General features: G+C 52.2%; 1 protein-coding gene across 1 annotated transcript in view; it reads left to right on the forward strand.

Moving 5' to 3' along the window:
- Positions 1–1,997: 1,997 nt before the first annotated feature.
- Positions 1,998–16,651, forward strand: part of VASH2 (vasohibin 2) — a 34,570-nt gene continuing 19,916 nt past the window's right edge. The window contains exons 1-5 of the mRNA XM_029229131.1: positions 1,998–2,091; positions 2,733–3,162; positions 10,740–10,828; positions 14,726–14,782; positions 15,295–15,369. Coding sequence (XP_029084964.1) covers positions 2,887–3,162; positions 10,740–10,828; positions 14,726–14,782; positions 15,295–15,369 — 497 coding nt within the window. The 5' untranslated portion in view covers positions 1,998–2,091; positions 2,733–2,886. The remainder of the gene's footprint in view (positions 2,092–2,732; positions 3,163–10,739; positions 10,829–14,725; positions 14,783–15,294; positions 15,370–16,651) is intronic.

Genomic DNA, 16,651 nt, shown 5'->3' on the forward strand with positions numbered 1-16,651 from the left:
TGTTTGGATTTGGCATGAGTCAGGACACTGGGAATCGATGCCAAGGACAGTGAAACATGCCAGACATTCTTCGATGTTCACCAACTGGTCTGATCACTTGAGCTTTGAGAACTCAGTTTTCTCCTGAGGGGTGGTTAGGCCATATACTCATCCTCTGTATAGAGTTCTGCATCCTGAAATCCTAGTCACCTGGGACTTGAAACCCCTGGGGAAGCAAGAAGGGGACAGATTCGAGAGATGAGTGAGAAAAGAAGGGAGGAAGAATGTTCGAGATGAGAAAACAGCTCACCCTCCGAGGCATGTTTTCTCCTAATCAGGAAATGAAAACTGAGGCAATTATATATTGAGAGGATAATTCTCTTTCAATTCCCTAATGTTTTCTTCAAGTGTGCTTGTTCCACTTGAATTATTCAGATAATTTCCTGAATATTATTCTCAGGGCCATTTCCTCTGTCTATCCAGACCTAAGTTAGTCTCCTTATGGAATCTATAAAGTCCTGGGCATGGGCTCTGTCTGTAGCTGTGCAGGACTGGTCCAGAATCCAGGTCTCCTCACCCAACACCTGGCTTTCAGCTACCCTCCAACACTCACCTCTCACCACGCCCTCCTCTGAAAGAGAAGTTCCAGGGTTAAGCATCCAGATAGAGATCTGTCATCAGTGGTCTTTGATGACCACATTCTTTTTTTTTTTTTGCGGTATGCGGGCCTCTCACCGTTGCGGCCTCTCTCGTTGCGGAGCACAGGCTCCGGACGCGCAGGCTCAGCGGCCATGGCTCACGGGCCCAGCCGCTCCGCGGCATGTGGGATCTTCCCGGACCGGGGCACGAACCTGTGTCCCCTGCATCGGCAGGCGGACTCTCAACCACTGCGCCACCAGGGAAGCCCTGATGACTGCATTCTTAATTCGAGGTTAACTTAGCATTGCTGTCACAGCTGCTTCACTCCCCTCAAAGCTGGCAGGCTGGCCTGGAGTTTAAAGAGAAAGCATATTATGGCCAGGTTCCCAAGTGTCCGTAAAGGAGGAAGTCAGAAGATCACAGAATCTTAGAGCCAGAACAGGCCTTGGAGAGTGAAGGGTTTGCTCTCCTCTTTTCATAAAGCAGCTACGGCCCAGAACAGGCAAATGGCTTGTCCTGGATCACACAGCTTTGCCAAGTGATAAACCTGGACTTAGGGCCAGACCTCAGGTCAGTAGTCTGGTGCTCCTCCTCACCTTGCTCTTCTTTTAAGAAAAAAAAAAAGAAGAAGAAGATGCCTTTAAGGAAAAGGTATTTCCCTGGAGAGTGTGGGAGGGTCTCCACTTCACAGTGGCTCTGAAGCATCTCTTCACCCTCTCATAACTCAGTAGCTGTGACAGAACAGTGGGGACCTGGCTGACCACCCCGGCTTTAGTGTTGCATATCAGCTTGGTTTAAAGGAACTTTATTAATCATGACTAATGTCAGAGGATATATGGCTGGGTCCCCTTCTTAGTTTTGGGGAATTTGTAATGTAGGATTAAAAAAAAAAAGATTTAATATTGTGCCGTCACGTTTACATGCCTGCCTGAACCATCCATCACTGCCTGGTAGCGGCAGGTGACTGTGTGCCCAGCCTTCTTCAGGGAATGCTGTCCTATGACAAGCCCTCCTCTACCTCAGGGTCACTTCTTGGGTGGCTTTAATTCTCCTCTGCTTCCCATAGTTGCTTCCCCCGTAGTGCCGCGACCCCTGGGGAAACTCTGTCTTAAGTCCCAGGGACAAACGCTCCAGCCCCACGGGGCTCGCAGGACAAGACAGCGATCGGATTTCGCGCTGCGGCCCAGCTCCCCCTACTCTTCACCCCTCCCGCCCGGGAACCCCGGGAGCCAATCAGAGCGTCGCGGAGCTCCGGGTTGTAGAGTCCCGCGCCCGGGACCCGCCCCTCTTTGTTGCGGTGGCCAATGGACGCAGTCGGAACATCGGCGGCTGCCCGGGTGACTCGCTTATATGTCACAGAATAACATTAGAGGATGGGACATGGAATGAGGCGACGGCCGCAGCGGCCCCAGCAGCTCCCGCCACCCCCGCCGCCCGGAGAAGCCGTGCAGCCATGAGGCCGACCGTCCAGAGGTAGGGTCCGGGAGCTGCGGTGCGCCCTTCCCGCGCCCCGCCTGCAGCCATTTCCCCGGGGTGCCTGGCGCTGGAACTCAGGGAAGGGGGCGGGTGGAGCCACTGCCACTGGAGCCTGGGGGCCGGGGCCGCCCCTCGTCCGCCCAGCTTCGGGAGGGCTTCTTGGAAGAAACGCGGCCGCTTTTGCAAGCCGAGGCTGTCGCTGGGCTCTCGCGGCAGCCCCGGGCGCTCACGTGCCGGCACGTTCTGGCTCGGCTCGGCGCTCGGCCACATCTGGCGACCAAGGGACGTGTGGAGCCTTGCGGGGACCTCCTGTTCCATCCCGCTGCACGAGCTGTCTTTCTTCTCCCTACCCCGTCCACTTCGCAGCCTCCACGCTCCTTGTCTTTCCCTTACGCGGTTTAGGTGGGTGTGAAGCTTTATGGCAAAATTCAAGTCGCCTTTCTAGGTAATGGCAGGGCTGGAAGCTCGTGTGCAATTCCCTGGTGGGTGGGGGGGCGTCCTGTCCGCTCGCGGGGGGAGCGGACAGGGAAGTGGGGACACGTCGAAGCCCCCACACCCCCGTCTTGGCCACGGCCCCCTCCTTGGTTCCTCCGGGTGTCTACTTACCCGTGGTATGTGCTGGGTCTCACTGATTTCAGGCACGGCCCGTAAGCGGAGTTCCAGCCGCCGCTGCCCCTTCGCGCGTCCTGCGGCAGCCAGAAGCATGGAGAAGGCCGCCCCCGCGGGGCGCTGATCCCCGTGCCGCGCCCGCGCGCACACGCCCCTCGCCGCCCTCCCCGCCCCTGCCCCACCATGACCGGCTCGGCGGCCGACACTCACCGCTGCCCCCACCCCAAAGGCGCCAAAGGCACCCGGTCCCGGAGCAGCCACGCGCGGCCCGTGAGCCTCGCTACTAGCGGGGGCTCTGAGGAGGAGGACAAAGACGGCGGGGTGCTGTTTCACGTTAACAAGAGCGGCTTCCCCATCGACAGCCACACCTGGGAGCGCATGTGGATGCACGTGGCCAAAGTGCACCCCAAGGGGGGAGAAATGGTGGGCGCCATCAGGAACGCCACCTTCTTAGCAAAGGTTAGTGGCTCCGAAGGAAGGGGGTGGCGTGGGCAGTGATGGGACCATTTTGCCTGTACGTAGCAATTTCCATTTTCCTGGTCCTGCTGCAGACTCCCTTCCCCTCCTCATTTTTCGCAGCAGCCTCCACCCCCTTTGCTTAATTGAGATGTTTGTCTTGGACGTCTTAGAAATGGGGGAGGGAGAGAAAAGGGGCTTGCTGTCCTGGGACTGTGTGGTCGGCTTGTGCCAAGGTTTCTTTGAATCTGGAGCCAAACTCTATAATTTACTTAGCTCCGTGTACATCCCGCTTCAACGAAGACTGTAGCCACCAAGTAGCACCAGTGATGCCAAGCATGCATAGGCCCCCTAGGGATCCCACCCCGCTTATCCTCTTTGGAGTCTCTTGGTCCTCCTCTGTCCCCCCTTCGCAAATGATTTATTAGGCTATGAATGAATTTACAATCAACCAGTCAGACTTCTCAGCGTGAATCATTCCTAGACTTTTTGCCAATTTTTTTTTTTTTATGACAGTGACTTTCACCTCTGAAACTTGCAAAACAGTCAGCTCTCTCTTTTCCCAGCTTATCTGAGCTCTGACAAAAAAGAGTTTTAACTGTGGCTTAAAAGGGTCTTTCCAGTACACATGATGAATGAATCTCACTGGATAGAGAAAGAGGCTTAGGAGTGAAACTCTTTCTACCTTGGAGAGAAGCCAGTGAGCCAATTGGGTTTGGTGGCCAAAGATAATGTTAGTAAGGTGGAGGAAGATGTGCAGCGGTCGCTGTACGAAGCATGAAAATGCAAACTGGAGGAGAAACGCCGCAGAGCCTGGGGGTTGTAGCATGGCGGATGGTTTCCCATCCATCCTGGGGACACTGGTATGGCCAAGAAGATTCCTGGACAGGTCTAGGAATGCCAGACCTGAGACCTGGAAGGCCATCTGGTCGAGCCCCCAACCTGGAGCATCTGGTGACCTGAGCATCTGAGCCTGCAGGCCAGAAAGCTGTGTGTGCCCTTGGGAAAAGTGACAGAGCCTGTAAGCTTCCTGCTGTAGTTGGTTACGGTGTTTTATTACCCTGCTGGTCAATGAGATCTTCGTTATGCCCAGCGAGAATCTTGCCTGCTTTTATGTCAGCTATAATGACCCTTGCTGAGTCCTCCTTGAGGACTCAGAGCCTGAGAACAACCCTGATACTGGAGTGCAGTTCTGACTTCGGAGTCTGTTCTCACTTAAGTGAGCCTTTCTCATTTAGCACCCTTAGCACCTGATTGTGACTTCTAATTGTGGCTTCATCTTTCTCCCAACATTGTGGGTGGGGACCCCCTCTTTGTGGGAAAATCAGACAATGTCAGGGTTGGTAGAGACCAATCCTGTACCTCTCAGCAGAATCCCTTCCTCTTTCTGAAGGCCTCCTGGGAATGGGGGCCTTGTCGCCTCACAGGGCAGCTCCCAGGCCTGGCCAGATTGGGTCACTGGGAAACTCTTCTCTGAAACTGAACAGAGCTCCTCCTCGGTCACATGTCACCACTGATTCTTGTGCTCAAGAACCAAAGGGCGGCACACGTCGACTTCCTGTGCTACTCACAGCTCCCTCGAATGTTACGAGATGGTTCTCTTGGAGTCAGGAAAGGACCTGGAGTGAAAAAATCAAGGGACTGAATTCTGGTTGTGCTACCTCTAGCTTTGTGGCCTAGGTCACTCACTTAAAATCTCCGGCCTTAGTTTTCTGACCTATAAAATGTGAGTAGATCAGATTTCATGTGAAGTTCTTTCCAACCCTCAAATCCCATGCTGTTGTGACCCATTAGTCTTCAGGTTCTGGTCATCTGTGTGACACGTGCACTGGATTATTCTGCATCTTCCTTTAATCGTCTTTGTCCGCAGGTAGTTCCTTTCACCTTTTCTTACGTGTCATAGTTCCCAGATCAGCTCATTTTCCTCCTCCTCTTTCTAGGACAGTTGCTAGTTTGTCATCAGTCAGTCCCCGAAAACATGAGCACAGTAAGAAACACAATGTTCTAAATGTTGTCTGGGCAGCTTAGAACATAAATTACTGCTTCCTGAGACTCGTACTTGATACGTCCGTTATTGTGGCTGAATTCTGGGTTCTTGAAAAATGAGCTTTCTTTCTTTCTTTCTTTCTTTTTTTTTTTTTTTAATATAGCGGCCATATCATATTGTACTTTCATAGTAACTGGAAGGTCACATGAAAACTGCCAAGCCAGGGCATCCCCGGGCTGAACATGGGCATTGGCTTTTTGAACCTAAATAAAGAGCTTCACATTTCTCTCTTACACTGCATGGTAATGCTTGGTTCTCCATCCTCAACGCCCATCACAGCATCCCCTCTCTCCCTGGTCCTGGCATTCCCCAAACCATGACCCCTATGCAGGCCCTGGGATGGGGACAGCTTTGGAAGTTCCTGTTTCCAGGAGCCACTCCTCTCTGATTTGAGGGCTATTCCTGCACTCAGCTCAGCAGACTTTTTCCTCTGGGGCCAAGTCCTTTTCTCCTTTAATCAGATCAGTGTCTTGCTGAGGAATTTGTACAGAAGGGGGGTGGTGAAGTGGTGGTGGAAGGGTTGGAGTGTTTCAGGGAGGTGAACCTTTTTTGGCAATTGAATTGTGGACTGAGAAGACGTGGCCGGGGAAGGTGTCAAAGGCCTAAGAGGAGGACTGAATGACACTTTCTTTGACCACAGGACATTTTGTTAGCAGCCGTGGTAATTTCTGCCCAAAGATCCAGGTGCCCCCACTGGGGAAAGCGGGACAGGTGTCACCTGCTCTGCAATCCTAAATTTGTGACTGCAGCCTTCTCCCCTGGCGGTTACTGAGTCTGAAGTTAACAGTTGACTAGGTGAAAGCCAGGGTTTTTCAGGGATAGTGCAAGAAAGCAGCACGGGTCAGTTGGAGGATAGTAGAGGTTGGGAAGGGAGGGGCAGAGAGGATGGCTGGCCCAGAAAAAACAGCTGGGCCGACTAGGAAACAGCACCTCCTGCTTCTCGACTGGCTGGAGCCCGACTCTCCTGGGGCAGACAGCCAGATGGATTGAGCAGGAAACACCAGGCCGTTTCTTGCAGACACCACGTTTTTGTGGCTCATTCTCACGCTGATCCCAAATTGGGAAATAATTCACATTTAGAGGACTCAGCTTTGCGTGAGTGAAGAAGAGTGAGGGCTTTGGGGCCAGACTTTGCTGTGGTCAGGGCTCCACTCCTGCCCCCTGCTGGCTTACACAGGCAGTGCACTTTCTCCCCTGTCCTGCGTTCAAAACCATCCATATGTCTGACCTTCCTGCTCAGCCCAAGGTTGTGACCGCTGGACCAGGTCACTATCAACAGATTCCTGGCTGCTCCTGATGCAGGGGCCTGGGGCCCATTCTTGGCCCAAGAGTGATGTTCCATGCTCGCCCCCCACCCAAGGTTGCCAGAGAAATTTCTACCTGGCCCCTGCACAGTGTATATAATACATATTCACAGCAGGGACGGCAAAAGCCTTCGCTTTCTCCTTGTACTTTCTTGTTAAAGACTCCTGGTGCCTGGGGCTCTCGATGCCTCCCTGGCTCCTTTCCTGGCTTCTCCCTTCTTTCCACATGGTGATGCATGGTGATGATACACACTCGTGTCCTTCCACATCCCTTCTTGCATTCTTCTGACAGGGCATTGCATTTGGCAAGAATGGAGTGAAAGAGAGCTTGTCCACAAAAGCTTGCCTGTGGTTTGTTTCATTTTTCTTCTTGAACAACCGTATTCCTGTCCACTCCCCTCCTTCCCCCCCTATTCCCTACCCTCAGGGACCCCACCCCCTAACTGTAGGCACAGTGCCTGTGTGGAGAGGGTGGTTTTGATGTGTGCCCCCTAGATTCTGCCATCATCAGCTGGGCTGTGGTTTGAGATGGCTGGATGCAGGTGGCAGGAGGGAATCTAGATGGCCAGGGCCAGGGGAATTCTAGGTTGGAGTCTCGGCTGAAACGGGGCAGGAAAATAACAGGAGAGACTCTCAGGACCCCAGTCAGGGAGGAGGAGAAAAAAAAGGAGTGTGCCCTGGTCTTTTCATAAAAGGTTGTACCAATTAATTTTCCCATCATGCCGTATGAGAGCATCCTCACCAGCACTGAGTATCCACATTTCAGAATATCTCTGCTAATTGGAGAGGACAAAAATGACATTTTGCAGTGGCTTTAATTTGCAGTTCTTAAACTGTTAGTGTGCTGGAACATTTAAAAAAAATATTTATTCCCTATTTGCATTTCTTCTTTTGTGAATTGTCTTTTCATGGCCATTTAAAAAATTGTGGTAACGTATAATTTACCATTTTAACCATTTGAAGTGTACAGTTCTGTGAATTAAATATATTCACATTGCTGTGCAACCGTCACCACCTTCCACCTCCAGAAATTTTTCTTCTTCCCTGACTAAAACTTTGTACCCGTTAAACACTGAGTTCCCATTTCTCCCTCCTCTCATCCCCTGGCAACCACCCTTCTACTTTCTGTCTCTATGAACTTGACTACTATAGGAATCTCACATAAGAGAAATCATCCAATATTTGTCCTTTTGTGACTGGATTATTTCACTTAGCATAAGGTCTTCAAAGTTCTGGCACGTATAGCATGTGTCAGAATGTCCCTCCTTTTTAAGGCTGAATGATATCCCATTGCATATATGCTACATTTTGTTTATCCATTTATCTGTTGATGGACACTTGGGTTGCTTCCACTTTCTGGGGCCATTTTCTTTTCATTGAGGCCTAGAGAGCTTTCTTATCACTTTGTATGAACTCTTCATGAATTAAGGATGTTAACTCATGGTCACCACGTGTCCACAGGGGAAGTGGATGTTTTCATCCTCTTCCATCAGGCTGAGAAGGCATCTTGGTGATGCTCCTGAGTTGAGTGTCTGGGGGCTCAGGCCCCGCTGATTCTGTTTTCCAGTTACTGAAAAGTGGAGGCCATTCAGGCTCCCCCATCTAGACCTCTGAAAACACACTGTTGATGAATAATGATAACACAGCTAGCACTTAAAAAACACCGAGTGCCAAGCCCCAAGTTGTCCGCTTTATACATTAGGTCATATAATCCTCACAACCAGCTCAGAAGGTTTGAAGTAGGTGATCTCCTCTCCTCTTTTATCAGGAAGGAACTGGAGGCTTAGAGAGGCCATGCAGCTTGCCCAGGGTCCACGGCAGTAGGTGACAAAGCAAGGACTCATAATTATACCCCAAGGAGCCTGCCTGGTTTATAGTCCATCATCCTGTGGGGCCTTGGCAGCCCGAGGTGCTGGTTGGGAGCTGCCCCAGCCTGAGCCCCAGCCTGAGCCCCCGCCAGCTGCCCCAGACGGCAGGGTGGGCTGTAGCCAGATGACATCATCCCCTCAGCAGCCTCGGCTTTTCTCCCACCACAGCCCGGCTCCCCAGCTGGGGTTTGGGGAATGTGACTGCAGCTCCTGCACTTACTCTTAGCCCGGGGCTGAGGTAACCAGGCAGCGGTTTGAAAAGCCCTGGGGCGCCACTGGGCTGCTTTTCTGAGGACTGGCTGCCGCCTGACTCCCCGCATCATCTGGCTCTTGTGGGTTCCGCTGGGCTTGGGGGAGTTGCAATAACTTGGTGGTCGGCCCCCAAAGCTGAGTCAGAGCCAGGTCACTCCGGCTTCCTCAGGGCTTTGGCCAAGGGATATCCCTCTGGGGATCCTTCAGGTGGCTGGTGATTCTCCGGGGCGTTGTCCCATGCATGCCAGGGCAGAGGTGTGCTCCTGCCTTCATAAACTGTGTCGTTCGCCACCTCCCTCTTGTACCTGGCCTAGAGCTGGGAACACTGGAGGTGCGAAAGGAATGGTTGTTCTGTCTCCCCTGCTTCCTTACTTCTCTGTGAAAGCTCTGGCACATTCTTATGCAGAATTCCAGGTGTGGGTAGCTCAGTGGATGTTACTGCCCAAAGCAGGGACGAGCGCCCTCATGTTTGCTAGGTCGGAAACACCAGGACGCGCTTTGTATTTTGACGCTGGGCTGGGCGGGGGTGTTGTGGGAATGGCCGCATAAGCAGATGTTCAGATGGGAACATTTTGCTCCCAAAAATGACTCTCCAAGACAGGAATGTGAATGGAGTTGATATGTTGTAAACAAAATGTTTGCAGAACAGCTGTGTGAGTGTGTGCACACAGTCTCACATTCTCTCTCTTTCACACATGCAGTCATGAACACACACACACACACACACACACACACACACACACACACTCTCTGCACCTTGGCTGTGAAATAGGATGTGTGACTAGTTCCCTTCTATTTTAAGTAAAAGCAGCAGAAGGTGTAGAAGTATGAAGAGCCTCCTGCTTCAGGCCCGGGGGACCCACTCGCCCTCCAGCTTGTCTGTGGGCCCTGAGCTTGCAGAGCTGGGGACAGAAGTGGGGACCGTCCGTGGGCAGCGTCTGGCGCTGGTGCCCAGCCAGGCTGCCCAGTGCTGTCCCTCAGTCTGTTCACCAGTGGCTTCACCTTCCATCAGCTAAGTACTAAATCCCCAGGGCCTCCCTTTCCCTGTTTTCTTAGAGGGTGGAACTAATCTGTCCTGCGGCCCCTTCTGCCCCTCCCTAAGAGGCTTAGTCCTCCTTCCTGCCAGAGCTACAGACCCACGTGGGCTGAGTATCTCTGTCACCAGCGCCCCTGCCCCCCACCCATCAGACAGGCCGAGGTTAAGGGACTGGGTAACACAGAGAAGAAATAAAGCAGAAACTGCTCCCTTGCTTCCCAGGAGTGACTGGATTGGAAGCCCCTGCTTCCTCTCGCTCTTGGCCTGGTCGGCAGGGTTGCTCAGAGCTGGGTGGTGTCTCAGCTCTAAATTCCCGAGAAGAGGGACTTACCTCCCCCTTTTCAGTCCTGGCCCGCCGTTGCTCCCTTCCCTTCCCAGTGGGGGTTAGAACTTCATACTCTCAGCTGGTGAATGTTGACCAAGAGGCAGACTAGGAGATGCCCAGGCAGACTGGGCAGCCGGGTGGGGTCAAAGGGTAAAATGGCTCATGAGTGAGAGGAGCTGCACTTACCTGGGAAGATTCAAGGCAAGAAGGGAATCTTTCCTAGTGCACTCGGGGCTGGACTCAGGCAATGGATGTGATGGGCATTGCAGGGGGTGCTGTTGAAGAGAAATGGCATGTGTAGCACCATGTTGCATTCCTTCGGGGCGCCATTCATCTTGTATTCAGTGGTGCCCTGGAGTGGACACATACAATGGTGACACCAGCCATGCAGCAAAAGTGTAGTCGTGCAGTAGAAGTGTGAGGATTAATGGAGCACCTCTGAACCCTCCCGGACCAGGCCTGGGGAGGGGGGGACACTATAGGACATGGTCCTTGGCTTCAAGAAGGGCTGAGGCTCCCATGGGGAGGCAGGCGGTGTTCATACCACAACACATAAAGGGTCATAGAGAGCCGCTGCGACCCAGGGCGGAGTATGTGCCAAGGGAACGCAGAGAGAGGACTGGCCGGTCTGGGGAGACCTTGTCCAGGAGGCACCAGTTGAACGGGTGCCCAGGCCAGCGTGGCCATCTGCCTTCAGGAGTAGCTCTGCATCTCCTTGATAAAATGATCTCTCTCTACTTCCCTGCAGCCTTCGGTACCCCAGGTTCCCAACTACAGGCTGTCGATGACGATCCCAGAGTGGCTCCAGGCAATCCAGAACTACATGAAGACACTACAGTATCCTTCCGACCAGGGTCTGAGCAGACCCAGCCCGGGGACAGGCGTGATGATCGCAAGCCTGGTGGCGGCTCTGTCCCCACCTGGTCAGCAAATGCTGTCTGAGGTTGGCGAGGCCGGGCACGGAGGGATGCCTCGATGTGAGAGTCCAGAAGAAGTGACACTGGAGGACGTCACTGCGATGATCAGACCCTCTCCGTTTAAGCAGGGTGTGGGCCGGGACGGCAAAGGGCAGCGGAGCGGCGGTGGGCAGCACACGCCCCTCTTCCTTCCACCTACTCTTTCTCCACCTCCTCCTCCTTGGTTATCCTTGGCTCCCTCCATCTCTCTTCCTGTACCAGCTTTCTTTCTCCCTGTTCCTTCCTAGTCTTTTTTTTTTAGTATATCTGTTTATTTATTTATTTATGGCTGCGTCGGGTCTTAGTTGCGGCACACGGGGTCTTCGTTGAGGCGTGCGGGATCTTTCATTGCAGCGTGTGCTCTTTGTTTTGGCGCGCAGGTTCTCCCTCTCTAGTTGTGGTGCACGGGCTCCAGGGCGCATGGGCTCAGTAGTTGTGGCGTGCAGGCTTAGTTGCTCCGTGGCATGTGGGATCTCAGTTCCCAGACCAGGGCTCGAACCCGAGTCCCCTGTGCTGGAAGGCGGATTCTCAACCACTGGACCACCAGGGAAGCCCCCCTCCTAGTCTTCTGTTCCTTTTCTTTCCTTTCACTTTTTGCCCTGATCCTGACCACTCATCGTCTACAAGAGGCCCACCTGGTGTTGCCTTTGGCGGCTGGTGCCCTTGGTCCATTCTGCATGAATGAATGGGGCCCTGGGCTGGGGGCCCTCTCCCCTCACGTGAGTTTGAAGAAGAGCTGAGAAGTCCTGTGGGTCCAGGCTGGGTGCAGACCAGCGAGTCTGTGGCCCCTTTTCTCCCCCAGTGTTCGCAGTCAGGAGTACATCTGTTCTGAGCGCCCATATGAGCTACGTTGTAAGAACCAAGGGGCAGGGTCAGATGTTCCCCTCGCCACGGCTGGTGCTTTATCAGGGATGGGAGTCAGACGGGAGCTGGGCCAACAGAGGGAGGTGTATGTGAGTGGGACAGGCCGTTTGCCCAAGCGAGTCCATGAGCATCTCAGCTAAGCCAGCATCGCACTCCCTGCCGAGGCAGCTGCCGCCATCCTAGCCCCCAGCACACTGTTCAGGAGGTCTGCTGACCTCTGCCCTTCCTCCCTAAAGGCATAGAGCTTAGCAGAAAGGATTTCACGGGGCACTGCACACATGTCCCACGTGCCTGGGAAGAGGCCTCCCCTCTCTGTGCTATAGGCAAGAAGCTTTCCTGTGGACTTCTGTGTTTTCCCTGAAGGGAAGGGTCCTACCAGATGAGAACTGCAGCTCGTTTGGGTGGGCAGATTACTTGATTAGCCTCTCAGTTCCCACTTCACGGACTGTGAACTCCCCTGCATGGCATCTTCCTCGTAGAATCCTGAAGCGACATTAGAGAAGATAACACCAGCCTCCAGGGGTCAGGCGGACAGTTCTAGCCCACGGAAGGCTGATGTCGGTGCTGATCGCTGAACTGGGACCACACGTGGGGAGTTCCATGTGGCCCAGAAGCATAAACTCCTGCCAGAGTCAACCTGGACCCCAAAAGCTGAGCCTTCCTGGATGTGATCGACTCCTCACAGAATGTTCCAGAAGGTGACAGAAATTAGCATGGCTCCCCCCTTCTATTTAGGACATGGTCTTCACAAGGATCATCTGGCTGGAGATTAAAGAGGACGAGCCTGGCCGCTGGGAATGCACTGATGGGGCAAATTTGCATGTGCTTTACATATCATTGGCTCATTCTGCCAGAAAGGCTGCAGCCCATTCTCAGTCCTGAAGGATCTGCGTTTTCTGACCCACTGTGATGTTCACTGAGCTGGTTCAGTGACTGCAGAGAGGGCTGGAGAAGGGAAAGCACCACCATGCTACTGGGATCAGGCTCCAGGTCACCTGGCCATTGGAGTAACCTCTTTGCTCTACCTCCTGACCAGCCTTTTATTTAGTTCCTTGGGCCTTCCTACTGCTTTGTCCTGGTGCTAGGGTATGGGGACCGATTGGGGCCAGCCCTGACCACAGATGTCCTCAGCTGGGGACAGGAAAGGACAAATCCTGCCTTCCCTTCTGACAGCCTCACAGCGTTGGCCAACTGGAGTGCTGACCTTGCACTGGGTTCTGGAAAGAGAAGTCCCCACCCCCGAGCCCTGCTGTGTAGGGAGCAGAGGGTGAAGTCTCTCTCTTCAGGCAGCGTTTACAGGAGGCTGTCCTCCCCAGCTCACTTTCAGGGGCCCATAACTGTAAGGAACGGAGAAAGAATGGTCAGGTAGTTTTTTATTATTTTATTAGAAGTTTGTCTCACTCCATGCACTAGATGTATAAACTAGATATAGGAACAGGGGGAAAATTGGGCATATAAATAGAACTTTTGCCAATTGCATGCTACTTTAAATATACAAGGAATCTCACTATTTGAATGAAATCTTTGGTAAAGTGAAAAATCATTTCACAGTGAGGCTACATAGCCCTTCATTTTTCTCTCTTATCTCTAGGGTTTTGTATATTGTATTTTTAAAAATCTGGGCAAGCCTGTATTGTTATTGGTTATTCTTATGGCTCATGCTGGTAATTTCTAAACGGTGAGCTTGTTAAAATCATCCCCTGGCCCTCACCCTAGAACTTCCAGTTCGACAGTCCCAGGTGGGGCGACTCTGACATCAGGGGCTAAGACCATGGCCTGAAATCAGAATCTCTTAAGGATGGAGCCCAGAATCTGCTTATAACAAACTCTCCAGGTGATCGTTACATATGTTTGTGTCTTAGCGGCCAAGCACGTCTTTGCCCGGAGAGGAATCCCAACCCTTGTCGGGAGGGTGTGCAGTGCATTGAGGTGATCATTGCCACTTTTCTGCAGCTGCCCATACCACTGTAGGGGCACACATCTAACCTCATACTTCCTGCCTGGGCTACAGGTTCATGCTTCATTAGCACCTTCCCAATGTGCACTTTTTCTATAGGATTTGGTTTGAGGCAGGAAAAAGAAACGTATAAAACAACTTTTCTTCAGGCTCAGAAAAAAATCAAGATCCAGTCTCAGAGAGCCCGGTATCTGAGAATCTCCAGTCTCCTTCAGAAGCCCTCCTGGTGCGGGCTTGCCAGTCCCTGAGACCTTGTGGGCACCCAGCTAAATCCCAGTTTGTGGTTAGTGCTGTCATCTTCTCAGATCTAGTCATCAATGTCAGATATCAGTCCAGGCATGAAATGAAAGTGCTGTCTCCACAGCAGGCTCTGCTGCAGGGTCCGCACTCTTGAGAAACCCTACTACCATCTATCCACCTTCCATCCGCAACCCTTCCATCCTTCCTTTCACCCATCCGTCAACCTACCTTTCTGTCTGTCCAGCCACCCAACCAGCTTTCCATTGATCCAGGCATGCACTCTTCTATCAATTCCATCCTTCCTTCCTTCCTTCCATCCACCCATCCATTTACTTATTCTTCATTTATTTAATAATATTTGCTAAATGGGATATGTTGGGCTTGTGCCAGGCTTTATGGGTGACACAAAGATGATCAATGGTCCCAACTCTCAAAGGGCTTGTAGTCTAGTAGGTGAATTAAGACATGTAGTCAACTAAACAAAATACAGAGCAGATTGAAAATAGCTATTGTATAGATCCAGGGTGCTTTGGGGCCTAAGTTAGAAAGTAGATTTCTAGGGCAGGACAGAGAGGAGGAAGATACTGTTGGCGATCTTCTGGCTACAGGCCACCTTCTGGAAAGCCCCCACTTCCTCATCCCTTTGAGAAATCCCTCTGCTGGATTACTGGGACCTTTGGAGTTTTCTGTCACTTTCCCTTTACATACTTCACACAGATACAATCATACAGGGACCCAGTTCTTTGAAATTAGGAAAATGAGACCGCTGAGTGGGTAAGTGGTGCATGATCTGTGGGCCAGGTGACCATGCTCCTATCTGAGAGCTGTCATCTTTCTCTCCCACTCTCTCTCCTCCATCCCGGTGCTCAAATATTCTGGTCTGTAAGGGGTAGGGGTGCCCCGGGCCGGGTTGGAGGTGGGGCTGAGCTAAGCTCAGTGGTGGAGACTAACTCAGGGGTGGGGCAGACCTATGAAATTTGTTTTATGTGGCTTTTTTCACTTGCTCCGTGGTGACACCCGTGTCCTGGGTTAGTGGGAGGGTGCTGTGGAGTAAAAGGACTAATCTCCTGGAACTACGTCTTGCAGAGAGGAGTGGAGAATTTAGGAATTTAGTTCCACCAGGTGCGGATGTGCTTTGCGAGTCTCCTCCAAGGCAAGTTCTGCCCTTTCTCTCTGTACTCCTGCACGCTGCCTAGTGTGGCGATGGGCATGCCTGGTGGATTGGCACACAGACCGACTGCATAATTAAATAAGTCTGAGATCCTTTGCTGTGCTCTACCCTACAGGTTAATGGAAACAGCGAAAGAAATGACTCGGGAGTCCTTGCCTATCAAATGCCTTGAAGCTGTCATCCTGGGCATGTATCCTTTAAGTGATGTAAGCTTAAATTTACTCCATAGATGATGGCTTCACTGTGGGGCTGCTTGTGCCATTTTTTTTTTTTTTTTTTTTTTGCTTGTGCCTTCAACATCCTAGATCCACAGAGATGATGCCTGTTGTCTCCTTGGAGGAAAGTGTCAAGCCCTCCTGGTGCTTCTCTCGAACTTTCACCATCTGGAGTTGAACCAAATCAGAGCTTGGACCATCATCAGTGTAACTTGTGAGCTGAAGCCTGCATCACGGCCAGCTCCCAGGCCAGACGCGTTAGTCACGAGGAGAATTACAGCTTCAAGGGACTAGTGAGAGAGTGTGTATCTTTATTTTTTGCATTAATCTGGCATTGCAACAGGAAAGACCCTCCAGGGAGAATGGGATTATCCAAAGCCATCTCCAGGGAAAGTTCTATGAGTGGATTGTGGAGGAGACCAATGGCGTAATGTCCTGACCCTACAGGATGTAGAGCTGAAACAAGGGTCTGGTCTCTCCACACTTTCTGCTCTGTTTTGCACCAGGCTCCTGGATCCTCAGCCTGAGGGGGAATATGGTCCAGAATAACTGTGATGGCACTGACTTATTAGTGGTGGTGGCAGTAGACTATGATCTGGTAGAAAAGCAAAGAAACTCCCAGTCCTGGGGTGGACGGCTGGGGTGAACCGGCCAAGGGAACACAGTAAGACATGAGCTCGAGAGGTGATCCCAGGTTAGGACAGGTAGGTCCTTGAATGCCATTCTGAGAAGAGTAACTTTTTCCAAAGGCAATGGGCAGCCCAGCCGAAATCTCTGGAGCAGAGACAGGACATGATGAGGTGTGCACTTTAGAGAGGTAGTTCTTGGGGCCAATTGAAGGGCAGCCGGAGAAGGGGGGGCTGCATCTGCAAGGCCAGTTAGGAGCTGCTACATGAGGGCAATGGTGATGCTTGAACCATGGTTTTGGCAATGGGAATCGATTTGAGGGGACCGTTTCAAGAGATCCCGAGGAGATAGAATTTACAGGACTCGGAGGCCAGAGAGGTAGAAGGAAAACCAGGAGAGAGAGCAGATACAGAAGTCAGTGGGAGGACTGGTGACTCAGAATCGGACTGGGGACAGTAGGCTGGGTCTGGTCTGTTCTCCCGGCCCCCTGGACATCTTCGTGGGGAGGGGAATTTCCGCCCCTATAGTCTGCAGAGCGCTGGCTGGCTGGATCTGAAACAGGACTGTCCGCAGGTGCCCAGGCTGACGTCTGAAAAATGGAAACTTGAGCTTTGTGGAGGCCTTTGCCCA

Source organism: Monodon monoceros, unplaced genomic scaffold (assembly GCF_005190385.1).
Source record: "Monodon monoceros isolate NGI ecotype Baffin Bay Population unplaced genomic scaffold, NGI_Narwhal_1 Super_Scaffold_18, whole genome shotgun sequence".
NCBI lineage: Eukaryota > Metazoa > Chordata > Mammalia > Artiodactyla > Monodontidae > Monodon > Monodon monoceros.